General features: G+C 48.7%; 1 protein-coding gene across 1 annotated transcript in view; it reads right to left on the reverse strand.

The window, feature by feature from the left end:
• Window positions 1-27809, reverse strand: part of COL13A1 (collagen type XIII alpha 1 chain) — a 95783-nt gene that overhangs the window by 34076 nt on the left and 33898 nt on the right. Inside the window, exons 7-22 of the mRNA XM_059821081.1 lie at window positions 26075-26125; window positions 22218-22253; window positions 20617-20643; window positions 19388-19414; window positions 18279-18305; window positions 18144-18170; window positions 17826-17852; window positions 13848-13913; window positions 10081-10197; window positions 9542-9583; window positions 8646-8672; window positions 7869-7904; window positions 6472-6534; window positions 5833-5859; window positions 1853-1897; window positions 85-117 (exon numbers count right to left, since the gene is read on the reverse strand). Coding sequence (XP_059677064.1) covers window positions 85-117; window positions 1853-1897; window positions 5833-5859; window positions 6472-6534; window positions 7869-7904; window positions 8646-8672; window positions 9542-9583; window positions 10081-10197; window positions 13848-13913; window positions 17826-17852; window positions 18144-18170; window positions 18279-18305; window positions 19388-19414; window positions 20617-20643; window positions 22218-22253; window positions 26075-26125 — 678 coding nt within the window. The remainder of the gene's footprint in view (window positions 1-84; window positions 118-1852; window positions 1898-5832; window positions 5860-6471; window positions 6535-7868; window positions 7905-8645; window positions 8673-9541; window positions 9584-10080; window positions 10198-13847; window positions 13914-17825; window positions 17853-18143; window positions 18171-18278; window positions 18306-19387; window positions 19415-20616; window positions 20644-22217; window positions 22254-26074; window positions 26126-27809) is intronic.

Below are 27809 nucleotides of genomic sequence, written 5' to 3' on the forward strand. Positions count from 1 at the left end.
TCCTGTGCCTTGTGCTCTCCTAACTCCAGCCCTTGCTCTTAAGCGTGCCCTATTTAAGCCATTGCAGTGTAGCGTAAAACTGACCTTCATCCCTGCGGTGGCCATCCCAGGAGCACCCTGGCAGAGAGAGCAAAGACAGGAATACCTTGTTTGAAATGAATCAGACAAACTTTTAAAAACAAAACCGTATCATCCAGGTGGAACTAAAAAGGCAAAATCCACATCTTTTCCTTTCCAAAACTCAGAAGTAATGCCATAACACCACACAGCACATAACCTCCTTCCCTATGCAGGTCATTCACCTATGGTAGTGGCTCTGCTTTCCAGAAAGCTCCTCCAAAGGCAGACATCGTAAGCACAACCCAGTCGAGACAACCAGATTTCCCCCCCACCCCGGTTTTAGTCCTGCAAGCAAATCAAAGGCCAACCAGCAGAACAGTGTCAAATAGCTGAGGAATGCAAAGACAGACTGAGGACCAAACACCCAGTTCAGCGCTTGATCCCAGATACATCAACTCAAGCATCACGAGAAAGGCCAGCTCGTACCGCAGAGATTTGGTCTTGCTATTTCCCCTCATTCTGTTTTTATCACAGAAGACAAACCCTGCAGTAAAATGTTTTCAGGAGAGCTCTGAAGCCAGCCACCTTAGGGGAAAAAAATTAGATATATTTCCAAGCATTGCAATTCAGATGTCATTCTGCAGCACTGAGCAAGCCACCACCATGAGACCACAGAGTCCAGCCTGCCCTGCAATTGGAGACAGGTGCTTCGAAACCCCAGGAAGCAGCTGCTCCCACAGGGACAGTCACATTTCCCTTGACAGCACGGGTGCAAAAAGCAGGTCTTCCCTATCAACCCTTTGCTCCGAAATCTCTGTATGCCCTGTGTTAGTATTAGTTAGATCCTGGTGAAAAGGTCCAGTTACAAAAGAAAATATGAGGGGGATAACAAGGGTCTAAGGAGAGGGGAGGAGGTGAAGTAGTGTTAGAAGGTGGGAAATGAGAGGGGCTGGGATGTAGCACATGAGGCAGAGAGGAAGTTCAAAGTGAGAAGAGCTTGGAAAAGTTCAAACAAGGAGGAGTGGGGAGCCAGAGAGCAGCAGGATCATACCTCTCAGCTTTCTGAAACAGAAATCAGGGACAAAGCTAAAAAACACAAGGACAGAAGATGGAGATCAGGGATTCTATGCAATAAAAGGGGAAAAAAGCATTCCAGATTGTGTCAGGGGTCAGTAGGTTTTAGTGAACACGGGCTAGAGTCATGAAAGGGATTACGTGCAACAAGTGGCTTGGGTTAGGCTTTCACAGTGCAATTTGGGATGCCTGTTCCTCACTCTTTGGCCTTTAAATGGCAGCAAATGCAGATGATGTTATTTTCTAGTATTTATCCTAAACCAGCAATGCACACACATGCAGGCTTGCTCACACACTGACCCTGATTCATCGCTGCATTAGGCCGGGTTCACACTTGCATAACCCTGCTGATCGCAGGGGGCTAACACACATCGCTGAAGGTTGCAGCGGTCCCTTGAGACCCCAAATTTACAAAACGCCAATTCCCTAGAACCGTCGGCGATTGGCCGCTCTCACTAGCGTAAAGCATTAAGATCCTGATGTTGCAAGACAGCATCAGACTGGGCATGCCATTTGCTTTGTAAACCACTTCTTCCCCCATCTCCTTCATAAATTATACCCTGTATTTTGCAATTTAGAAGCAGAAAGATTTTAGCTGAGGATAGTCATTGACCAACAGACACACACACAAATCCAGGTGATGCTTGCGCATCAGGGACAGTTGAGTGGTACAGGTGAGATCAGGCAGACAAGCGTCACTCCACTGTTTACAAGGTACCTTAGTGCCATGTCTTCCTGGCAGCCCTGGCATGCCTCTCTCTCCCTGGAAGCAGAGCAAGAAACACAGAGAAAGAGAGCAAGAGACACGAGATGAGTCCTCCCAGGGCTCTGTGAGGAGTGCCCAGGGCACAGGTGATGAGGAAGCTGCCTGGGTGAGATGGGGCACAAGCCATTTTCCCCACCTGACTCTCACCAAGGCAATTGCCCTAGCCAGGGCCATTTCCCATCAGTAGAACCTCTCAAGCCTGGTGTGTACAGCAGGACTGACCCTGATGGAGTGCCACAGCAACAGTGCTAGGGACAAAGAGAGTTTCTGCATCCTGCTACCACATCCCATGCTGTGGTATTCTGCAAGGCATAGGGAGTCACTCTGTCTGCCGTGACTATAGTATGAACAAACTTGTCTGGAGACATAAACAATCCAAGGGTTGCCTTGTATTGTTAGCCTGAATTTTACCTGGGGGGAAATGGAAAAAAAACCATCTTTGGACAGTCTGCTTACTGCTGTTATTTTGTTCTGGGTGTTTAGTCCTTGCTTGGAAGGACTGTTTAGTAGGGATATATGTATATGCTTCTTGTAAAAGCACTTTTTGTAATTGTGGCATCCTGTGAACTATATTTTGTAAAATACTGTCTAATACCATAACATACATGACCTAGGCAGTGTGAGCACCTCCTACCCTATGCAGGATACTTAACTACGGTACTTTCAGCTGTAAGAAAAATAAAACAATAATTATGAACACTTTGTACCGGAGAAGTGGGGACCACTCTCTGTCCCTCCTTCTCAGCTGCGCTCCCCGTTGTTTGGGGTTTTTTTTCCTCTTAAATGAGACCAAGCAGAGAAGACCAATGCTTTCTGCTGAGAGGCACCCACACTGCTCACAGAGTCTGCCCCCACAGAGCAGCCCTGTGTGTGAAAGTTAAGTGCCCATCCCAGAGACTTTCCTAGAAGAACCTGCCTACCTGAAGGGCTGTTTAATTATTTAGCCCTGCAAAAGCAAAGCCACCTCAGTGAAAGGGAGCAAGGTAGCCCCTTACAGGGGGCAAGTTACAGAGCAACCACACAACCCTGCATTTTCTGATGGTGGCCTCAGCTCGCTTGCACAGCCCCCACTGCGCCGGCAGGATCACACAGGCACTAGAGCTAATTAGAGAGCAGGAGCAACAAACGTGACACCGCACCATTAAAAAGCAGAAAGAAACCCCAGAGCCAAAGCCAGAGAATAAGCAGGAAAAACAACTCTGCACAACATCTTTAAACCCTTACGTATTTGAAAGTCATTTTAATACAGTAAGCACCCACTGGGCTGATCCCTTTTTGATCCCCTGGTGCCCTTTGGGATGCACAGGGGACCATAGCCAGGCAGCAGCAGCCCACCAAAACCAGCACTAGAATGGTGCAGCCAAGCCAGAAGCTGTGAAACATCACCAAAGATGGACATGAAAGGCAAAATACCCAGTGCAGCTCCCCAGTGGGCTCCAGGAAGGCAGTCAGCATCCCCCAGCTCTCCTGAGCTTCATGCTGATTTAGGAAATACCTCCACACTCCCCTGTCTCTCTGGAAGAGTTAGGCTTAGCCTCTCCCCTTCAGCACAGAGAAGAGCCTCATACTCTCTCCCCCTACACCTGGTGCAAGCAGCTTTATACCCACTCAGTGCCTGTCATGACAGAGCATGTCCCATGCTGATCAGCTCATTAGCAGTACTGGCTACAGGCTGCCAATTAAAACAGAGACCCTTCCTTTTTTGCTCCTTGCTGTGAAAGGCAGATTATGAGGGGGTTATTGAGCAAGACTGTGGGCAGTTGTCTTTAGTGCTCTTTCCTCAGAGCATGAGAAAAAGCCTCATCCTAAAGAACTTTCAAAAAAAAAGAAAGAAAACGTCAGTAAAGCTGAATGTGATGGCTAGGCTGGGGGGCAGTGAGTCAAATGTTTAGTCAAATGACCCAGGTGATCACACTTACTGGTTGCCTAATAACCTTCATGGGACACAGATGTAGGCCTCAATACGATCAAAGTACAAATGCTGGCCACAGGAGAAAACAGCTAAGAGAGAATTTATGTTGTGCTGCATCTGTCACTGGGTGGGGAGAAGTTATTAAATGAACGAGGAAGGGGTCAGTGTGAAGCTAGCAAGCCTCTTCAGGCCTGAAATGCTCTTCACCGCCAGCAAAAGCAGTGACATGCTATGCAGAATTGGTCACTACAGCTAAACTATGAATCATAGTGTTTGTCCTGGGCTCCTCAAAACAAAGAGAAGGTAGAATCTAGCCCAGGTAATTGGATCCAAAGGTGGAAGTATCAAAAGCCTTCCAGAGCCTCAGATGATCCTCCTAGGTGGGAGGACGACAGAAAGAAACAATTTCCAAAGACAACAAATGCATGCGCTGTGCAGATGTTCAGGAGCTGCTACTGGGTGATGTCTGGCAGCTGATTTAAGGGTACCTCTGCACTTCCATTTCAATTCCTCTGAGCAGAGAAGAAAGGAAGTCGAGAGAAAAGTGATCTGACAATAACAAATGGAAGTCTGTGTGTGAAAGAAGAGGCTGCTGTGGGACTGAGGAGTTGGCCCTTCGGAGCTGCAATTTAGTACCACAAAAAGCGCAGCGGGTTTCATCTCCACTCTTTGTGAAGCGGGATGAATAAGGGCCCAAGTAGCTGGAGTATGTCCTCAGGGTCACGCTGAGTCATTGCTCTCCAACACAGAACAGAGAAGGCTCTCGCCTGTGGATGACCCTGAGACATCACTGGAAGACTTGGAGACTTCCCCTTTGCCAGAGCCCGAATCAAGGGCTGATCAGTCCTTGTACATGGGTGCAAGCAGAGCAGGTGTCTGCTAGCAGTGAAACGTGGGACTATAAGCAGGGGTGGAACACAGCTTCTCCTTCCAGCCTTTTCTCCCACCCAGGCCACACTCCAACTTCAGTCCTCCGGTTCAGCTTAATGGGAGAGCACCTGGCTGTTGAGCCAGCAGTAAACTCCTAGCCCCCAAAACACATTAGTTCTGGGTGCAATTCGGCTTTCATTTACGTGGGCACAAACCAGAAGTGATGCCTTTGGGCTTGATGGAATGACGCTGATGTGAAAATGGACACGGCAGAACCTTTGGACTTCACATGCACTGCATTATTTCTGGGGAGGTATTGTTTTCTTGTAGGAGGACAATCGCTGCTGTTCTATTCAACTATTAACCTAGAGCCTGCATTCCCAAAGAACATTTCTTTAAACTCGATGTAACACATCCATGTTAAGTTCTGAAGGGGCCTTTTCTCCCTTCAAATAGTAATCCACCCAGATGGAAAAAATATAGAAAGTGTATATGCTGCACTATAAATGAGATGCATGCCACATACTAAATACTTGAAATGCATGTGTCCCTGTTAATGCCCTTCAAAATATTACAGGACCAGTCTTTTTTCATGATGTTTAAGATGTATGGCATGACACAGTATGCTCTGACTGTCATGAACACTTGCCAATGTTGTAATGTTTTTAAGCACAGTCTACATTGAGTAATATACTTTAAATATATGGGTACAGTAAATTTCAATCAAATAGATAACATCTGGGCATAGACCATATGGCCTGCAAAGTGTCCAGAAACAGACAGAAAAGCCTGGTGCCAAACCTCAGCCTGACTTGCAGAGTTTGAGTGGATTTGATGCGTCAGCTAACCAGATTTTATGAGGAAACCCCAATCCAGCCCATCAAATGGAGAGATGTAACAAATCATTAGCAAGCTTCATAGTCAGAGAAATGCCTTTGGTAAGAATCGAATTCCACCAAATGGATAAAGGCCGCTTTTATTGCCTGAGCTTGGAGTGTCTGTCTGTGGTTAATCAGAGCACAGATGTGTACTCCATTAAATACCCCACAGAGCTGCCTCAGACCCAACTTCCTTTTACAACCCATCAGCCCAAGGAGCAGTATCTCCCAGTTGATGTAGCACAGTAGAAAACAGTATTTCTCATGCCTACCTTTATGCCAGCGTCCCCTTTTTCACCCTGCCCAGCGAAGAACAGAGGAAACACAGAGAGGGACAGTGAACATGAAGTCAAGCAAGCAGTACAATCATAACAGTGAGGGCCAAAGAGAAAGTTGCCGAAGTAAGGAGTGTGAGATAAATGCAACCCCAGGCCTCCAGAGAGAACTGGCTCCTGATAATAACATGGTACCAGCCTGAACTGTGGCTGCAGCCAACCCCACTCTGGGAATGCAAGGCAGTTGACATTGCTGGAATGGATGCTGGAGGTGGCCCGTACTAATGCTTCCTACATGTTTTGGGTATAGACAAACGATCAATCCATTTCATGGACCAGAATATCCTCATTCTCCCATGCAAAAGCCTCTGAAGGCTGAGTCAGTTTTATTCTTTAACAGGGGCTGTGCAGGGCTGCAACTGGCTCTGGTTCAGGACAATGGGGAATCACGCTGGACAAAAATTGCTCAGGCCCTTTACACAAGAGCAAGCCTTTCTGTTTACGTGGCTCATACCAGGCTCCAGAGAACTGCCTCCAGCCCCTGACCCTCCGTATTCCTTTAGCGCATCTCTAGGCTTGGGTGCCACTTATCTGTGCTTGGAAAATGGCCCCACTGACTCTGAGTTTCAGGGTTACCTTGGGGCCAGTAGCTCCAGGGAGGCCATGCGCACCCGGCAGGCCTGACTCGCCCACCTCACCCTGAGGAAGAGAAGAAAGAAAACGGAGGAAGAAGCAAACACAGTAAGCAGCAAGAAAAGTAGCCTGTAGGATGTCTGAAAGGTCAGCAAACATGTGAGAGAGATGTCCCGCAGAGAGGTGCCCACCACACACCAACCTACCATCTGGGTCTCTCTGAGAGAGGAGCACCATTCTCCATGAAGATATTCAGAGTGCAAAACGTATGGATTGAAGGGAACATTCCCACAATCCTATATCATATCAGAGCTAACACCTTTGCTCAACTCTTTGCCCTCTTTTCCCTTTCCCCTGACCCACTCACCGGGAAGGATTTTCTCCCCTACTTTCATCCATTCCTTCCACCTTTCCCAGAGAAAGGTCACAACCTCGGGCTCATTCCTCTGAGATCAGCACAGGCTCTTTGCTTGGTAAGTAAATTAGCCAGACAAGTTGTTTCATGTAAGAGAAGCTCATAGGAGAGGCCCTCACTGCAAGGTCGTTGGGGAGCCCCTCACCGCTGCTGAGAGCCGCCCGCCCAGCGCTCATACAACAGGATGGGCTCTTAATGGAAAAACCGACGGTTCACTGGAAGAAGAGGCAATAAATTGTGTCTGTCTGCAGGAGTGGGCTGTGGTCCGCGGGGGCTATAATTTCCACTTCCTGACATAACAAAAACTTCTCAGTTTATACAGAACTAATTAAAAAGCTCTCAGGTCTTGCCATTTTGCTCGCAGAGCACCCATAAAGCAATGTGGAGATAACACGGGACACAGGACTCCTGCCTGCTGGGAACATTCACCTTCCCCTTCTCCAGCTGACATCTCTTTAGCAGTATCTCTTCACTCCCTCTCTCCCCTTTGATCTTCCTTTGTGTCTTTCCTCTGTCTCTCTTTCTGTCTCTTCATTACATCCTCTGGGCTTGACAACCCTGCTGTTAATTAGCTGCTGCTGAAGACATTTGGGCATTGCCAGCTTCTGCCTTTTAACCTGGAGCAGGATCCACTCTCTCCTGCTTTATTCCAGAGAGGAATTTGGCCATGGATTTGGCCCTTTCCAGCCTCCCGTTCAGGTCTGGATGGACAAGAGGTATATTTCAGCCTGGAAGTGGGTGTAGAGAGGCACACAGACAGGAAGACATCTGTACCATAGCTACTGGAAAGTTAAAGGTAGCTCTGGGTCCAGCCTCTCTTTACGTGGGTGACGACAGAGGATATGTGGGCCTGTCACAGCCCCACATCCAGCAGGAGCAGAGCTCAGCAGAGGACTCCAGAGGAGTCCACAGATTTGCAGCCATGATCCCATAAGGCATCAGTGCAGCTTAATTCATTTAACAATATTGGAGCTCCCCTTCTTACCTTTCTGCCAGGGTATCCCTGAATCCCAGGGTCTCCCTGCAAAAGGCAAAAAGACAAAAGAAAGCGAGGCTTGGCGTGAGAAGGACAAATCCCTGCCCTTTTCCCTGGGGAGATGCTGGGATGAAAGGGCACTCCATGGGGAAAATTCACCTTTTGCTCAGCGTGACTCCACTGAGTCCCTGACCCTTCAGACCCGTGGGTCACTGTTACCTGCACTGGACTGAGCCCTAGCAGGAAAGGCACAATAAGCACTGGCAGCTGGATAACTCATACCAGCTCTGCGCTCCCGCTCTTTAGTTCCTATCTCCTCACCCTGGCTAAATATCTCAAAGAAAAACAAAGCAGGGTGGGTGTTTGCAGCTGAAAAACAACAACAGCACCCCCACTCGCATTTTGGCAAGTGAATAAATGGGAAACTGTGGTGGAGTTAACAATAGCATTGCAAAATCAGTTCCTGAAGTGCTGGTAAATGCTTTGAAAGTGGAAGAAGCCCATAAAGCTGTGTGTGGCAAAGAATTTTGCAAGAGGGGCTGATGAGGCGTGCCTTGCTCAGTCAAGATGCAACTCAGACGTGTCGCCTGGACAAAACCCATGAGTCAGCACACGAGCCATGCCCCAAAGGCAATACTGAGCTGGGTTAGAAATTTTTTCAGCTATTTGATGTAACCTCCTTTCCCCCTCCTCCACCCAGTTAAAATGTACATGTCTCTCCTTGCCAGGAGTGTCCACCTCTCTGTTTATCACCTTGCTCCCTCTAAGTGAGGCCAGACATCTCACCTTTGGTCCAGGAGGCCCAGGTAAGCCCTGTAGATAAAATCAAAACAGACACTGGAGTTGGCAAATGTAGACAACATCACATGGACTGCAGGGTGATGGGAGATGCTGGCTGCTTTGGTTTGAAATGCCCCTTTACAGAGATGACTGGCACTAGTAAGCTCAAACATCCGCGATCTGTTCTTCATGTAGATGAATACTATCTCAACCCACACTCCCAAATAAATTCACGCCCATAGAGTTCTGTTCCCCCAGGCCTGGTCTCGCTGAATCTGAAGACCAAAGAGCTGCTTTGCCTTATGCATTGTGCTCCAGAATCTTTTCTGTTTCTCTGGCTTTGCTTGGGAAACTTGTTCCCAGCCCACTGTGCAGCTCTGGCGTAAATCAGGCATTTGTAGCTTTCTCTGACAAGCTAAATAGAGAGAATATAATAACAAACAAACCACTTGTGTTGCTAAATGAGAAATAACCAAACAATTTACCTGATACAAGCCATGAAGTATACCAGGTATGTGTGTATGTAAATATAAATAAACAAAATATCCATACAGGAGCTGCCTTCCTGATGTGAGCAGACGGAAGGAGAAAACTACTCTAGATATGCTCTGGTGCCTATACCACCCTTGGTGTTGCCTGCTTATAGCAATTCAAATGCTTAGTCATCACATCTTTGGCTGCTTAGAGCTCAAAGAGAGATGAGAATGCTTGCAGGACACCCGACCCCTATATTGTGTGTGGGGAGGTGCTTTTGCCTCAGGGGACAAGACTTGCTTGTCCTGCTAGCAGGCCTTGAAAACTCTTGGAGATGGAAACTCCTTTCATGCTGCAGTCGCTGCAGGGCCAGCGTGCCATGTTTCTCCCCACAGCTCCCAGGAAGGGAGACGGTTTCTTGTACCCACCTTTCCATCTCTGCCAGGCTTCCCAGGTTCTCCCGCTCTGCCCTGTTGCAAGAGAGAGGTACGTTAGCAGGAATTTCTGCCCTGTCCCCTGCCATTTAGCAGTGGTATTATTTTAAACGGTGTTTCTGTTTTCGCCCTCCTTGGCTGCTTGCTACCAGCCTGAAAATAGGACAGGGGCAGGACTTCAAAGGGGTCACAGGGATTCTTATCAGTCAGGTTTCTGCCGTGAGCAGGATAATTACACCCCACATGTTACTTCCTCCTCGTGACTGTCTGCAGAGGCTGAAGAGGAGGAAATGGGCCTAGTGTCACCCGCTCACACGTGCGTGTCCAGATAGCAACAGTGCAGGGCACACACCTCCGCCTTCCCTCCCGCTCCCCCTTCTTCCTGGGAACTTCTTCCTCCCCACACATCCGTATCCCCTGCAAATCTCCCATCCATGGCTATCTTGGCTTCAGAAGAGGCAACAAAGGCCAGAGGAAATCGTCTGCGCCCTAGGGAAAGAGGAAGCAGAAGGCTTTTTTGTAATTGGACTTACAGGTGGCCCAATTGGCCCCGGCTGTCCTGGGGTTCCTTCGGGTCCAGCTGGTCCAGTGGGCCCTGGGGGGCCAGGGGGCCCCGGGGGACCTTGGATACCCGCTTGTCCTTGTTCACCCTGAGGTTCATTAAAACAAGGGATTATCAGCAGGCAGAGCAAACCCTCCACACCGCCACCCCAAGGGCCCAAGGCAGGTCAGCCTGGCTGAAGCAGAAGAGGTAGAAGCAAGTCCCAGGTTAGTGCTAGGAGAGGTTTCCAAGAGTGAGGCAGAGCCCTGCTGAGGATAGCCAGGCTGCCTGGGCAGCAGGAGCCAGCACCCTACAGTTTGCAAAGACATTGAAAGCCACCTTGTCAGAGCTCTCTTTAAAAGGGATCTACAGATGACTTAGCAGTCCAAAGAGATCTTTTTCTTCATGTCAGTCAAGTACAATTTATATGTCAAGGCCCAACATCTCTTGAGCTTCTCAGGAGGCTTTCCAAAGCACTTGATAGTCATATGTGAAGCAAAGACTCCCGTGACCACACTGGCGCTTCCAGGCAGAGCCACAGTGTCTTACCTCAGCCTAGTTTTTTCCCCTGTGCTATATTTGTTGGACAACACTCCCTCTGTTTTGCCAAGGACCAAAAGTAGAAATGCCACAAAACCAAAAGAAAATAACACGATCATCATGGCATTTCTGGAGCCTGCTCAAAACAGGCCTATGTACGCCAGGCAGAGCCTGTTTTTGTAAGATTTAACAAGCTAGTGCATGCAGAGCCACCTGCCATTTTAAGCTCTCTGAAACGAAGCCGTTCCAGCCGGTTCCTCCCCAGGCCCCTCAGTAGCCATTCGGCGGCTGTGGCTCATGCCTCAGCAATGTCATCTGGCCCAAAGGACCTGGACTTGGGACCAAGCGGCGCTGAGGAGACAGTGGGTTGGAAGCGCCACGTTTGAATACCAGACTGCTGATCTATAATTGATGAATCCAGCAAACTCCGAAGGCACCGTGGCACCCACGCTAAGCTGTTAGTCTTATGGGCTCCCCCTCCCATTCCACCTCCCTAGATAAAATATCACAGCATCCTACTGCCAGCGACCCAATTTAAATTTGAAAAAACTCTTCTTGGTGGATCCATGGGAAGCTAGAAATCAAACCTGGTCATTTCTCAATTATAAATCAGTGGGTGTGCAGTTGGGTCTCTGCTGCATTTATCCTCTCTACAACCCTATATGCTGCTGCTGGGTAAAACTAAGTCTGCTCTCACACACTTGTGTGTGCAGGAGAATGCACAAAATCTGTCCCCTGCATGTGTTCCTACCAAGTGTGCTGTTTATCCTGGCTGTCTTTAGTAAAACATACAGATACAGGGATGTTTGCTTTATTTAGAATGATAAATGAAAGTAATAAGCTGCAAATTTCATCCCTTCTGCCATGAGATCTATTTAAAAAAAAATTTCCAACACGCGGGCCAGGCTCATGGGAAGCTCAGTCATGTGTGGAGCAACAGCCCTTCTCCTCAAAAGAGCTGCTGCCTCACTGCCCGACCCGCAGCCCACACTGGGAAGCCTGCAGGGTCAGGCAGGGAAGGTGCCCTCTCTTTTCCCCACTTTGTAAGTGGATCCTGGCTCACCCTGTGGCCCGTGCAAGGGGACACAGGATCCTTCCCAAGCTTCCCCATCCTCCATACTCAGTGCTATTCAACTGTCCTGTAAATGGTCTCATAGCTTTTAAATTTGGAAGGGAATGTAGATCCAATGAAGACAAGAGGTTTGGAGGACACTGGAGTATATTTCTAGATTTCTTCTTGCCCTGACCTCTCAGCCCAGCTTCAGAGACTTTCCTCCCACTGCATCTTACACCACCCCACCAGAGGTGCACAAAAGGGTGCATGCATCTTACAGCACCCCTACCATGGGTGCACCATGGAAAGGCAAAGGGGGCTTTGCCTGTGTCCCTTTGGCTCTCCCTCCTCTATTCCCACCTCAGCTGCATTCTGTCAGCCCAGTCCACGCTCCAGCTTTAAGGCACTAAAATGCAGCACGGTGCTGGGAACGGGTGCTGGTACCGCAACAGGGGACAGGGAGATGGGGAGAGCAGGAGCCCTGCCCCAGCATGGGGGGTGGCTGGGAGGAGGTCTCCCAAATCCCTGCTCGCATTGCCTTCGCTTTGCTGCCTTGGACAGAGCGTGCTTTGTGTAAGCAAGTGCCCATCCACGCAGATCCCTAAACATGCAGAACGTTATTACCACATCATTATAGTCGTCTTAGTGCATTCAGCACAAAAAGACCCCCGCAGATCTAACTGGGTGGTAAGTGGATACAGTAAGTTGGAGATCAGGTGTCATTTTCATCAGATGTCATTCTATATTTTTAGCTGTTGACTGGAGCTATTTTTCAGTGCTTTTAAACGCCAGTTAGCCACCCTGATTGTGCCCCAGCAATCCAATGCTTGTTCAGCCTCCTAACACAGGTCTCTGCTCAGCCCATGCCTCTGCCCCCTTGGGCAAACTGCTCTTGCTGATATGCTCAGGGGCAGCAGCAGGATTTTCCTCTCTCAGGCACTGGTGCTAACATTCATTTTGCAGCCTCGCATTTTTTCTTAGTATTCATACATTGTGTTCCTGGAATTGCTTGGTGCTGGCAGACATGTAGGAGTGGATTACACTTTGGTGCACTTAGAGAATGAATACAGCAATGGCAAAACCGATCACAGCAAAATTCTCTGGTGAAGTTAGCCTCTGAAAACAGAGGGAATTTGCAGTCCTGGCTGTCGACAGGACGCGGGGCAGTTATTCAAGTTTCCCACTTCATCCTGGATATGAACTTCAGCTTTCAAAGCCTTCCCAAGAGATCAGTCCTTGGCCTGGCTCTCCAGATTGTCACTTTGAAGGGCAACCAGTGCAAGCCATGGGGCTTTGTGTGATGCAAACACTGAATCGATAGAAACTGAATTGAGACCACGTGCTCAAGTGATAAGGTCAGAATTTTGCCAGCACTGGGCAAGGACCAGGCACCCCGTGGTAAAGGCCTGTATTGCAGACTGCAGTTCCCTGCTAGCATCTGACTGCCTAGACAGGCAGCGGGGTGACAAAATCCAGCCACTTAATAGAGAGTGCCCAGTACACTTCAGCGGGGTAATTACAGTGGTTCGTCCACACGGGAAAGTTAATCCCAACTGATGGAACGAGGGAGCTTAAAGCAGGCTCATTAAAAGCCACATGAACTCTGACTATGGACACTCTTATTCACTATTCATATGTCCATAATTCATTTTATGAATTCATTCCCAAAACAAACTAAACATGAATTACAGCCCTGGAAACCAAAATAAATGTGTTTACGCAAAGATTTAATGCAATTTAATGAAACCTTTATAAGAGCTTATTTAAACACGTTTTCACAAGTGTCTCAGACTAGCCCTTAGAAGAAGCGTTTGCCTATTCATTCATCTCAGTTAAATTTCACAGACATTAGCTGCATTTCAGCAAGAGGTTTCTAACCTCTTCTGGAGATTGAATATGCAGCAACTGACTCCTTAAGGTAGGAGACTGTTTGTCGACAGTCCTGAGAACAGTTTCATGGCCCATTTCTTTTAGTTTAAAAAACTGGCTTCACTGCATTTCTTTTTAGCCACATTATCACATCAAAGATTTCCTCTGCTTGAAAGAAAGTCCCTCAGCTCTGCCCAAACCTCTTGGAAACCCCTCTGCAGAGGAAGAAAGACAGGTAGTGAGCTGATTAATTGCAAGCATCGGGATAGGCTTAGAAACAAGGAGGAGAAGTCTACCTGGAAAGTGCGTCTCTTTATGACCGGAGGTGGAGCCAGCCGCACTGAATTGAGGAGAGGCAACAGCTGAAGAAGATCAAACCAGAAGGTCGCGGGGCAAAAGAGGCCATTAGGGCACCGAGAGTCAGAGAGCAGCCAGGGGAGAGAACAGAGAAGAGGGGAACAGAGATATTGCCGTGAAAATAAACCACTTCGTGAGAGCTGCACATGGAGGGCACGTGCCACGGGTACCTGCCGGCAGACCTCTGAGCTCCTCTGCACCTTGCGTTGCTCACAGGGGGACTTGTCGTGTGTCAGGTTTTGACTGAGCTCCGCAGCTCTCCTCAGGCAGTATTTACTGCAAGACATCCCCCCTCTGGCTCTGCTAAGCTCTCCAGTGACAAGGCTGTTTCTCTTAATTTCTCATCATCAGATTTGAGGCACCTATCAAAATGCCAATTTTCTCCAAGTTTTCCAAGTGCAGTTTCCTATTTCTTTCTATCTTCCCTTACAAGAAACACAGTGTATCTCCAGGCCTTACCCTTCCTCGGGGTGTGGAAGGGAGCGGAGAGACACTAGCCGGGGCCAGCAGCAGGCATTACGGCCAGCGAACAGGTCCTGGTTCATTTAGCTGAGCAGACACGGCCATCAGGGCCAAGGGAGAAGACTAGACCTTGCTGCCTCTGAGCCCTGAGCAGGGTATTGCCTTGGGAGCCTGTGCTTTGCTTTTCCTTGTTTAACAGTAACATCAGCCTCCGACTGCTTATAGCCAGGAATGCTGCCTTAGGGCACAAAGCTGACCCGGACACATAGAAATCAAATGCACTAAAGCTCAGGAGCATTTGTTCATCCTTCTGCTGTATCCAGTTTCCACTTGCATGCATGCTGCTCCCAGGCTGGCACCCACCGTGCCAGCTCCAGGCCCAAGAATGCTCCTCTGGCCTGATCCACTTTCCTGTTCCTATCAGTTTCCCATTGAAGCTGCTCTTGATTTACACAGGGAGAAGAGAAAGAGGCTTTCTGTGCTCAGGCACAAAAACGTGCCCGTGTGCAATGTTTCCCCGTGTGAGCTGTGCACTCAGATCTGAGAGGTGTGCCCATAGGTCTTCCACCACAGTAACTGCTGTCATCCAAGCAGCGCAATTTAATCCCTTTAAACACCATTCTTCATGTTTGCAGTGAAAGAGAGGATCCGGTCCTGTTGCAAAGTGAAGTGGCAACCCAATATTGCAGCATCACCGCCCTGTGATCAGGCGGTTGAGTTCGAATGCACTGATCCAGACAGCCACAAGCTATGGCAACAAAAGTAGTGCTGCTGGAAAATCAGCCAGGCTGATACTACCTGAAGGAAATCCTTCTCTTTCTAAAAGACAGTGCAGGAGGCCCCATAGCTCAGGAGAGTGTTCAGAACTGCACCGATCTTCTCAAGGGGGATGTTGCTGTACATCCCCATACCCCATGCTAGGTGTACCTAAGCATGTCTGTACGGGTGACCCAGACCCAGCTGAGCTCGCTTCGCCTGGCTCCTCAGGTGCTGAAGTGTATCTGAAATATTATTCAGTTTACAGGGAAGCAGAGCAAGGATGCTGGAAAGGATAAGGAGGAAAATGGAGAGAAGCAGTCCTGAAAAGAGAAGCGAGACAAGACCCAGCTATGGATTCAGGTGCAAGTGGGAAAGTTTACAGGAGTAACCTGAAGCTTCTTCCACCCAGCTCCTGCCCTACTCCCTCTGTGTCCCAATGGCAAGTTTTTTTTCAGAAGGCAGCATGCAATATTGGATCCGCAACCTCGTGCCTGTGCATCAGAACTGGGTCCCATCAGACCATTACCCACAAACCTTTAGCGCAAGGATCTGGTTAGAGCGCAGGGCTGCAAGGGTGGTACTTAGGTATTCCTAGGGGACAGTGAAGACACATGACACAAACGGGGTCAGTTAGACACACGGCATTTCTGAGAGCAGGCAGAGCACGGCTGGTCCCCCCTTTCCCTGAGCTGAGAGCCCTTCCCCAGGGTGGCACTTTGGAGCAGCTGAGACGGCCAGCTCACACCGAATGGGTAGCCCCATGCCTGGGCTTGTCCCTCACAGCAGTGCAGGCCAGACAGACTTGTACAAAAAAAAAAAAAAAAAAAAAAAGGAACTACAACTTGAGCCAAGGCATACATCCTAACCTTACATTTCCTTCCTAAGAAAACAAAGATGAAACAAAACTGAAACAACATCCCTGGTTTTTCAGGATGCTGGTTTTCATTTCCTCACCCAGAACATCTGACAAAGGACCTTGTCAATGAGTAAAGCAAGAACAAATTGCAATTCAGTCATATGTGTAGCATTTTTACAACAAGGCTCATCCTAATTTTCATTTTGGAAGGAAGAGAGGGAACTGCACCTCTGTTGGCTGATTTGTGCCTGTGACTAGACCCTTCGGGACACGCCACCCTTGAGCTGATCTGAGGACAGTCACCCTTCCCATGAGCATGTCTCTGACTTGGAACAACTCACAAGCCTTTTAAAATGTTGAGCTTGCTGCTTCATGAGACCAGAAGTACCCCCATGAGAACCAAGGAAACACCACCAGGCTTTGCTGGGGTGCAAGGCTTTGCACCAGCCCTTTATCCACTGTCACAGCCCAGTGGTGTGTCACCCTGGGGTGCCTACAACCCCGACCCACCAAACCAGTGTGCCTTTGCACCCAGGTCTGAGCCCAGGCTACTCCCAGCGATGCACAATCTGCATCTCCATTTCCCAGTGTTGCTGCAGGTCCTGCCGCTGCTTTTCACCTTGAGCACTGAGGACAGCTGGAGCCAAGGGCTGTAACAGGAACCCAGGCCACCTCTCGGGTGAACATTGTTGTTAGCTTCTTTTTAACATAACAATCTAGTGAGCCAGCTCGCCTAAATAAACACAGCTGACCGGCTATTATTGTACCGGGACTGGCACATACCCATAGCTCCCATCTCCCTCACTCCCACTAGAGCTCTCTCCCTTGCCTCTGCTGCTCAGAGCATCCAGGGCCCTGCTCCCTGGGGCCAGGGACCAGAGCCCAGCTAATTGTCCAGAGGCCTGTCAAAAATAAACAGAAAGCCCTTAAGCCTGTCTCCCTGTACACCCAGATTACAAATTCCAGCCACTTCATATGATGTCGTTCCAATGCATTTCCAGTGGATTTTCATCAGTCCGGTTGTTTTTAGCACTGCTTAAATTTTACTGCTGTAATCCCCTCAAACCCCATGATGTACTCTCTCCTCTCTCAGCTGTGGTGCACGCCAGCCAGGCCAGAACAAAGACGCAAGTGGGGCAACGTCCTGGCTTTGGTTAAATGGTTGCTGGCGTCAACCCTCCCTCTCTGCCTCTTCTTTGCAAGCAGAAAGCCCACCAGGCCTGGGGGGCCAGTGTGGGGACCAGTTCACCAGGGACCAGCCAGAGCACCATGGCCAGGGGCGGTCAGGGTTACTTCTGGGCAGGGAGCAGAACCCTTCCCCTTGTCTCTATGCAGGGTTCAGGCCAGCATGAGGGAGAAGAAAAAGGAAGGAACGTCAATAGAGTCTCCCCAAGGTCTGCAAATCCCCCACTGCTCCTGGCCACGCCACCGCAGTGGACTCTGGAAGCAGGACAGAGCTGGTGCAGCAGCACCAGGTGTGAGTGGGTGACCTCTACTCCTCCAGAAACCCCAGGTTTCGTTGCGTTCTGGGGTGAGCACACGGATCTTCCCAGCTCCAGCACAGAGCATGGGAGGGTCTCCAGGAAGCAGCAAAGACAGCATTTAGCTGGGGGTCAGCCCCGGTGGGCAGGAACAAACCAGAGAACCAACATCCCTCCTGGAAATCCTTATCTGCTGCTTTTCTGCAAAACGCATCAATCAGCCGAGCGCTGCCCTTGGGGGCCCGATGACGCATCTTGTTAATGAAACAATCTATATTTCCAACAAAAAGCCATTCAAATGAAGGAGGATTAACATGCAGGAAGGCACAGGACAGACGATAATAACGCTAATGACTTACCCTGTGTGGGTACTCTGCACACTGACCCTGTGAAAGAAGGGGATTAAAAGGAAAGAGTTTAAACCACAAACAGGGAGGACCAAGATAGACACACAGGGTCAGATTCAGAAGGTGTAAATCATTGTGACCATATTGAATTCAGTGCAGCTATGCCAATTTGCACCCGACAAGCACCCTGCCTCCTGTCCCCTCTCCCCAGAGCCCTCTGTTCTTGCTGTATTTCTCAGCCACTCAAAGTCAGAATGAGCAGCACCAAACCCATCGAGTCCCTGCTCACTTTTTACGTTTAATTTTCAACACATCTCCCATTCAAATTACCTTTTCTCCTTTTTGTCCTGGGGGTCCCTATAAAAGAAAAGTGATTAATAAAGCCCTCAGTAAATGAAGGAGTTCAGTGCATGCAAGGGGAAAGGGATTAGGAGGAGGTACAATTGCAAGAGCTGGGATACTTACGGGTTGTCCCCTGGGACCTGCAGCACCCTTTAAAGAAACACATTGTCGTGAATGCGAGATGGATTCAGGTTTACAGTGACAAGAAGATAAAAACTCTCAGCATATAGAGTAGGTGGAAACTCAGCTTTTAAAAACAATTGTGGAGAAAAGTTCCCAAGAGAGATCTGGGTTCCCTTTGTTACTCTGGAGGAGTGAAAATGCACACATGTTCTGGCTGCACTGTGGGGGGCAATTATTAAAAGAAGAGGGAAAAAAATCATCAGGAAAACACACCCTTATTGTTCCCAGGACCTCAGCTGACAGCGCGTCTCCTCGGTCGACGCACTGGGATCAAACCAGAAGCAGCCAGGACTGAAGCCTGAACTGCAACTGCCTGAGCTAGGATTGCGCAACAGGGGGATGACAGCTTACCCCTCCGCTGAGGAGCGGGGAAGGGAGATCTTCAACATGTGCTTGCCAGAGGGTTACACTGACACTTAGGCTCAAAAAACAGAATTAGCAGAAGAAAACATTCAGCATTTCGGTGAACAAAGGTGACTACAGAGCTGCTAGCCTGGCATACTCGTGTTTGGGGATTTCATCATCAGAGATGTCAAGAGGAACAAGACTCCATTTGGGTTTCCATCAAATGTGGCCTAAGTTTATAATTTTCAACCAAAAGCATTTTAGTACGATGCACATATGAAACAGAGTTTCAAGAGGGGAAAGAAATTTAATAAAAAAATACGCTTTTTTTTTTGTTAGATAAGTTGAAAGCTGCCAGATGGGTTTTCAGAAAACTTTCCACCAACTTTTACTTCTGCTATGAGGCCAACCACGAAAAATGTCAGCTCCCAGAGTATATTTAGAGAACGTAATTGCTAACTGCAAGGAAAACATATCCCATGCATAACTAGAGGGTTGCTGTTGTGACATGATGAATCTGATAGCCATAATGTAAAAATTACAGATGTGCATCCCAGCATATTATGAAGTTACAGAATTAGGGACACAGCCAGTGCATTAGCTGAACTAGGATCGCTACCCTGCCTATAAGCTTGTTTCCAGCTGAGAGACAACGTCATTTCAAACCAACCCATCACCCACAGACAAACATATATTTTTTTTACCATCTCCCCCTTCTGTCCAGGATGACCCTGCAAAGGAAGGAAAACATGCATCAGCTTTCGCCACTGCAGTCTCTAGAAGGTGTTGGCTTAACCCGCTTACCCCTTGCCTCAGGAGGTGCCCGCAGTTACTATACCTTGTCAAGGGCGAGGCAATGTTGTGCATGTGGAACTTTGCTCGCACACCTAACAGGATACCCCTCCCTGCTACCCAAAATCATAGAACCATAGAATGGTTTGGGTTAGAAGGGACATTAAAGATCATCTAGTTCCAACCCCCCTACCATGGGCAGTGACACCAAAATGCCGAGAACAAAGCTCTGGAGGATGAATACAGGCCACAAAGGCTCTGCAGGGCATGGCTAGGACATGGTTAATCCCCCCTCGGGCTCTCAGAGCAGCTTCAGCTGAGTGCAGTGCAGTGCGCTGCACCTCACTGGGGCTCATGTGTGTGTCCCCGAGCAGTACAAGAGAGATGCTGCTGGGTCTCTCTTGATGGTGATGTTCCTCACAGCAAAACAGGACCCTACTGTAGGAAATCAGGTGCCAGAGGTAAGCGCTACCAGCTCCTTCTCCATTACAGCATGGCTAGAGGAAGCCTAGTGGGGAACTTGGCCAAGGGGCTGCCTGGAGCTATGGGTTTCATGTCAGCTGGGTTCATAGAGAAGTAGCTGTATTTGTGCCTAGGTCTCTGAAGGATGGGAAGAACTTAGGTCTCTCGGTCTCTCTACTATAAAGCTGATTATAAGGAGGCTCTAAGGACAGCATGGAGGTCTTTAGGGTCCTTTTCTCTTCTACGGCAACTCTTCGCAGCACTGCAGCGAAGAGAAAGAAGCTGTAGGGTCGACTTCAAATGAGGCTGTCGACTGTCTAAGGCAGAGAGCTGGTGCCTAGGGGTCTGCTCTGTCTGTCTGATTCGGGGTAGGAGTGCCTGCTAAGGCTTTCCCTGCAGCAGCCAGGCTGTCGCACGTGTGAAGTGCTATTTTATAGATTTGCCTAGAAAGGAAGCAGCCACACTCTGCCTTCCCTAAACTCCTGACTCCTGCATCTCCCCCAAGGCATCTGTGGTATCCTCCTGCCTGCCAACCTTCTAACTTTCTTTTAATACATGCATGTACATGACATAGCAAAATAATCCTCTTAAAAACATACTCTATAACAGGCAGGCTGGCAGGACAGTGGGACCTAGCAGGAGGCAGGGCAGAAAGCCTTGAAAGACGCTGTTTGCTTACCGGTTTGCCGTCCAAGCCAATAGGGCCCTGAAATAAAAAAGGAGAAATGACAAGAAACGCTTTCACTGGGGTGTCTGTCCATCTGCCCCGACAAGCACTATGTGTCACAACATCGTACGGACTGGGGAAAGGACGCAGAGGTGACTCTCTCTGCACTCCCACTGAGTCCTGGAAGGTCCCTGGCCCACTGGATACCCGCCCAGCTTCCCAATTGGTTCTGCAGGGACCTGCTCACTGTCAGCCCATTTCAGCAGCAATGCTGGGGGAGGGGAGGGGAGGGAAGGGGAAGGGGAAGGGGAAGGGGAAGGGGAAGGGGAAGGGGAAGGGGAAGGGGAAGGGGAAGGGGAAGGGGAAGGGGAAGGGGAAGGTAATGGAGGAGGGATTCGTGGGCGATTTGCAAAAAACCCTCAGCATTTCAAATTTTGCAGTGTCCTACAAACTAGTTGAAAATCAGCAGTTTTCTCGAGACTTTGATTTAAAAAGGCACCCACCTTTGGGGGAAGAGGAGTTTTTGCAAATGATAGAATAATAAAAGTGTCCCAGGGAAGAGGTGACATACAGCTCAGCAGCATTTTGAAGGTACTATTTGATGAGAAACAGGCTCCACAAAGCAGTGTCCCACCTGGCACTTCCTCATGAGCTGGGCTGATTTGTTTTCTGCTCCTCCAAAAACCAGAGACCTCAAAGGCCTGGAGGGATCTGCTTCTCCTCAGCCCAGGGGCAGCTCACAGCCCCCCTTTTCAAAAAGGGCAGAGCTGTGGAGCCCAGTCAGACAGCTCAGAGGCTGCCAATTCCTATCATTTTCCAGGCGTGAGAGTCTCCCCCGCAAACCTGCTCTTGCACATCTTGTGTCCTGGAGCAGCAGCTGAGCTGCCTGGCGGGAGCAGGGATGCAGGGGGGTGTTTGTGTTTGTCTTAGGCTTCCTAGTCGTCCAGGATAAATGCATAAGAATAAATAGCAACTGTTTGAATTCTCCAGCAGCCTCAATGCTTCAGAGAATGTTGCCAGCAACTGTAGGACTGAAATGAAATTTGCTTTGTCCTCTCCTGGGCTTGTTTTCTGTTCCCTTGTCCATCTGTAACAGTGTTGGAGAATAATCACCCCCTCATGCTTTTTGTCCTTTCCCTTTGGCATGACCAGAGTATTCAGCCTAGCATGGTCCCCAGTAGACCTGCATCATGCAGGGCCCCATTTGGATCACAGGCGCTCACTGCTATTGCAATATCACCTAAAGACTCAATTAAAGTTGGAATTTCACCTACCTAGGGGTTATTTTCTTTGTTTGGGGGTATTTCTTAGGATGGTTTTCTTTTACTGAACAGATCTGGCTTCAACTATGTTATTTTAACACTTGGGGTTTTTTAAATTAATTTCCTTTCAGAGCTGTGTGGTTTGTTTTTTTTTTTTCCCCCTAAGTATCATTTAAAAGGGGGGGGGGGCGGGGGGAGACAAGAAAAACAAATGAAGAAAAAATTACTTTTTCCAATGATATCAGAACAGGTCCTTGGTTTCAGACAGAAATGATGAGATACAGCGAGCACTTATGACACTTCCTAGTAATATTGCACAGCCGTACCTCATAAATTAGCAGTTACACTTACCGGGAATCCAGGAAAACCTCTTGTTCCAGGCTGTCCCTGGGAAGAATGAAACAGAGAGAGCAGTTTAGAGGAACTGAAGTGGATTTTGACTGACCCTAAGTCCTCTCTACGGAGCCTTTCCTCCAGCCTCTGCCCATTTATCCTACGACTCTCTGAAGAGTTACCCAAGACCCAATTCCCCTCCAAGGGCAAAGCGTCTTGGGAAGGAGGGGAAAACTCTCATCCCCACTCCAATTTGTACAGGGCCAAGAAAATCCTGGAGCAGGTCCAGTTTGGACTGCAAGCAGTTTCCTTGAAGTTTCTACATTAATTAAATGGGTGTCCCTAGCCCATACACTAGGCTTTTGGAGAATATTCCAGAGGCTGAGCTCATTTTATGGCAATTCTTGCTGCCATAAACTGGAGGCGTTTAATGCAGGGTGCTGCTCTGTGCAAGACAAACCTTGCAGGTCACTGGAGTCTAAATACAGCCATCCCTCTTCTCCTCCTCCCCTAACCTCATGTCCCAGTGCACTCATTTTCCTCACAAATAATTGTGGAGAAGAGATGATTTTTTTTTTTCTTTCCTGTTTTTTTCCTCTGAGAGCTAAGAGAAAAAAGGAGAGTTAGGTAGTGTGATGAGAGGAACATGAGCACCAAGTCCTTTCCCCTGCCTCCTTCTCGCTAGCCGGCGTTGGCTACCAGTTTGGGATCAGGTACAGCAAACACTGGTTTGGGATGTCTTTGGCAGCTTCTTCATCACCCACTTAAAAACACTGAAAAAAATAAAATGTCCTGGCTGTTAATTTTTCATAGTTCTTCAGTTTCTGGGACCTGTGACATTCCAGGTCACAGTTTCCCTAGGTTTGTGGGTATCCAGAAAAGATACCACTTTACTTAAGGAATTTTAATCTCAGTTTCCAAAAAAAAATGTGTGAGGCAAGTCAGGAAGCAATATGGACCAGACTTCAGCAGATCTGGAAGCACACCCATGTAGATGGAAACAGCAGCATGAGGTAAATCCTGTACCACGCTCATCGAGACCGCCTGCAGCATCTTGCCTTCCCTGAAAGCCGTGCTACGATGACAAAGAGCCCAGGTTTCTTATGTGTTCTCATGCTTCATTCTGGTGAAGAAAATGCTTTCTTAGGCAATTTAAGATACCATGACCAGACTCTTTGAGTCCCACAGGGGTCTCCTAGGAAAAAGCTGGCTGTAAACAAGGGTTCACTTCTGAAAAGAAATGCACATGGGTGCATTTCTGCCTTAATCAGAGCTATCCCATGTGGTGCTGAGCGAAGGGAAGGGGAAGGAGGGGATGCGCGTGCTGGGCTGCAAGGCTGAGGTTTGCCACAGTGCAGCAATGCACTTGGGAGAGAGCTCAGAGCCATGCTGTCAGGGAAAACCTTGACCTTCAGGTTACATCTCCTCCAGCCTCCCTCTGCCTGCAGAGAGAGTCGGTGAAGATTTGGACCTTCAGAGGTGGGGCCAGATAACCTCCTCACAGAGTTTAAGGGATGTCCCTACCACAAAATGCCTTACGTTGTGCTGAACAGTTGTGTTTTTATACACAAGGCTACCAGGACCTAATCCCATTTGCACTGTTTTTTTAGTTCTGCAAAGTTGAACTTGGTCAGCTTTGCTTTGCAAGATACATATAAAACCACCTGGTCCTGTTGGCCAGTGACCAGGAGGGAAGATAGGCTATAAATTAAAGGATCTGTCCACCACTGGTTTCTGAAAAGGCAAGAATCAAGAAGAGGCTAGCCACAATTCATTAATTTTGGTTCCCTGCTGGACACCTCCCTGGACAAGAAGTGCTAAAAAAAGAATTAGGGAGAAAACCTGGAAATAGTGCAATTTGGCTTCCTTTGTAGACTACAGACTGCTGCCTCTTTCTCCTTGGAGGACGGCAGAGTGATTTGCACGGTATCAGGCCAAAACAACAGTTCAGCAGCGAGCAATTCCAAGAGACTGTTTTTGTTGGGTGACTGTTTTTCCTTGTCTTCTTTTTAAAATGTTGATCGTATGAAGTATGTAAGCCCAGGAGCTGCCAAATCATGGAGACCGTCTGTTTCTGCCACTATCGGCGCACTGTCCCTCTCTGGCCAGAAGTTAAGCAGCTCTGAGCTCTAGTGAAAACTTTAACCTCCAAACAAAAATCTGGAAACTATTTGTCATCCCACGTCTTTCCGAGTGGCCCCTTGGCCGGGGTTTCCGTGTTTGTCTTCACTGCTCAGCCATCCTTTTGACCTATCACCAACTCCCCAGGAAACTGGATCATCTTCACAGTAGGCTTTGGGGGTGGAAGTGTGGAGTTGTGCCAGTCCTGGCACCTCAGGGCTTTGACGGGGGTAGGCAAAAGCCCATTTTAAATATCATTTGCCATCTAAGTTTTCCGCTGCTTTGGACATGCAATGCACTTTCCCAAACAGCAAAGGCAATGAGGCAAAGCAGCAGCACCAAAGCAGACATTAAAAGTTGTCCTGCAGACCAGGCATGTGTCCTTCAAGAAAACAGTGGTGCCTGTCACTGTTTGCAGGGCCTACAGTGACAGGGACTGATGGCTTTACTCTCCAACTACTCTAACCACGCTATCCAGAAGGCTAGGAACTACAGCTTGTGAGAAACAACAAAAGCAATGGGGCATTTACCCTCCAAAATCTGCTGCTTGTGGAGCAGGGTGGTCTCACTCAGAGCTTGGCATTGAGACACCTGCCAGCCTTACTCCTCGCCTGGCCACATGGCCAGGGACTGTCTACTGGGTATAAAACACTTGGGGAGACCCATTTGTCTCCTGGGCTTTGGTTCTGTCGCATCTCAGACTCCAGCGTGCCAGGCAGGTGGGCCTGGGAACCGGCAAAGCTGTTTCTTATTAGAAACACTTATCATGGGGCCTTTGGAAAGTTAATTAGAAAGCCAGATGTAGCCAAGTGTTCACACTGCCTAGGTCTCTCTCACTTGACCTCTGCTGTGAAACAAAAGTTGCTGGCGGCCGATCCCCTCTGCAGGTCAAGGACGGTGCTCTTCACAGGTTAATCAAAATCGGAAGTGCCCACTGGGAGGGAGAAAATTGAGTCTCCAGGTCTTTTTTCATGGAAATCTCTGGTGGAGGCTCTGCAGGGATGGAGTGGGGAGGACTGGCTGCATCCGCACAAAAGCAGAGGCTTGATGGCTGAACCGCAGTGCAAGAAACATCCAGCATTTAGGGCATGTAAATGCTCCAACCTTTCATGTTGGTCTTTTTTTATGACCCTATCCTTGCAAAAAGCTTTGTCTGGCTGACTCATTGCACCTTGCAGAGACGCTTTTGCTGGAAGAGGGTGCAAAATCCTGCCTACACTTTCCTCTGCTTCCCAGACAGCTAAGGGACTTTCCAGACAGAGGTAACTGTGCTGTCAAAGAGTTTCCAAGATTTTGGGTACTTGACAAGGTCCTCGGAACAACTCTGAACCACCCATTTTTGTGAGTTCCCCAGTCACTAGCTTAGCTCTGATCCTGCCCTTCTGCAAAATCAGGGGGTTTGTCCTCTACTAATGAAACCAAAGACTGAGATCAGCCAGGCAAAGGGCGTATTTTCTCCAAAAGTGGTAGCAGCCTTATTGCAAGAAGGACATATGTTTCTTCCTTTTAAATACAGGAATATGGTTCCCTTGCAAGGGAAGGCTTCCTCATTTGTTCTGGAGTATGAGCTGTAATTTCATTATATATAGTATATAATAGTAGTATAAAATCAAGCCTGGCTCAGCATGGGAACCACATTATACAGGGTTTTTGCTCTCTCCAGCTGATGCTGTGTGTTACCGCCCCTCCTAAGTCTTTCCCTGTAACTTGCCCACATCCTGCATCAGTCAAAAATAGAGAGAAAAGCCACTTACGGGTGGACCGCGGGGCCCGATGATAGACATGCCCGCTTCTCCTGGAGAACCCTGCAGAGAGACAAGGGAGAGGAAAAGGGGTGAGAAAAGGAGGAGAGAAAAATACAAAGACAATTATATTCCCATCAAGACTGGGGTTAAATGAGGGTGCTCAAGGTGTGAGACCTTCAGGGCTTATGGGGCAGCTGCCATTCTGGCCTCCCCTAGCTCTTGCCCTGCACTTTGGGAAAAGAGATGTCGTTTGGAGCTACTCAGACGTGCCAGAAAATGGAAGCTGCACAGCAAGGAAAACTATAAACACATAAAACACTTTCTGGCAAAACAGAGGTTCTGCCCCATTACAAGTGTGAAAGATGGCCTGAAACCCTTGCTGTTTCCTTCCTGCGAGTCCAGGAGGACTATGTCTTGCACAAGAAAGAAAAGAAGCAGCGATGTGCTGGGCTCCAGGGAAATGGGAACTGCGGGCAGCTCACTGGCTGCCTCCAGAAATGCCTCGCTTGTGTGCTTCTCAAACTCAGTTGGGATGTGGACGAAAACAGCAAGTCCTTGCTGGAAAAGAAAACAGCTGCCTCTCCAGCTCCTAGCCACCCACGACGTGCGATGGGCAGGACATGTCCCTGTCTTTGGAAAACATGGCATATTCCCCAAAGGCAGCTCCAGAAGCACCCAGGGCTGGGGATCCTTGAGATGGAGCATCCCATAAACCAAGCAGCCTGTGAGCAAGCAGAGCTCTCTGCAAAACAAAGCTGGGGCCTGCCAAGGACCTAGGACTCTCACAGAGAGCTTTGGAGATGGATGGGCAATTAAGAGTGATTTTTCCTTTGTTTGTTTGTATACATCTGGTGTCCCTTCATGTTGAAAGCTTTGGCCAGAGAGAAATGCAAGAACACACAGAGAAAAAACAGCGTGGCTTCAGGCAGTGAAATCTCGGTCTGTTAGATAACGGTTGGCTCCAATGAACAAGCAGGAGCTTGAAAGCAAGGAAGGAGTATCTCTGTCCTACCTTGCCCTTCCTTGCTGTTTTTCTCTCTACCTCCTATGAACAGGAGCAAATGGGCCTGGTATGGCAGTGCCCTGCACCGACGACCCCCCTTATCAGGTGAATATTCATCCCCTTCCTAGTTTCTACACGTTGTTATTCAGTTATTCACACCCCCAAACACCCCCAACCCACTGTTCTTGCAGGTACGAGGTACTCACAGCCCTGGGGAAAATACACTAACACTGAAGCGTCAAACACTTCAAAACATGGGGGCCAGCAGTAGGATGCTTAGCAAACCACCGCTTCCTTGGTGGGACAAAACACCAGTTTGCTGCACAGCAAACAGTTTGGGAGATGGCGTCCCACAGACTTAAACCATACCATCGGTTTTCCTTAGGAGGAAAAGGTCCCACCATGTCAGAAATAGGAGTGTCCCATGCCATTTTCTTCTTTCCTATGGCTTGCACTGGGGATCAGGCTAACCTGGGAGACGGAGGGGAGCTACATGTTGATTAGGGCAAGCAGAGCTGCCAGCAGGGAAGAAACTCAACGGTTAAAACCCAGGAAGCCTCAAGGGGAGCCCTGCCTGTGCCCGCTAGCTCTTACACTGTTAGTAAATTGTCATAAACAAGAAACGCAGCATCTTTGGAAGCTGAGTGGCCTGGAAGGAATTTGGGAGATAAACTCGCACTGCCCCCAAGATGGGGCAGCCTGGGGGGGTGAAAGCCCAAAACTGGCTGCAGCGGCCGTGAC

The sequence above is a fragment of the Gavia stellata genome, chromosome 9 (assembly GCF_030936135.1).
Source record: "Gavia stellata isolate bGavSte3 chromosome 9, bGavSte3.hap2, whole genome shotgun sequence".
Classification (NCBI taxonomy): domain Eukaryota; kingdom Metazoa; phylum Chordata; class Aves; order Gaviiformes; family Gaviidae; genus Gavia; species Gavia stellata.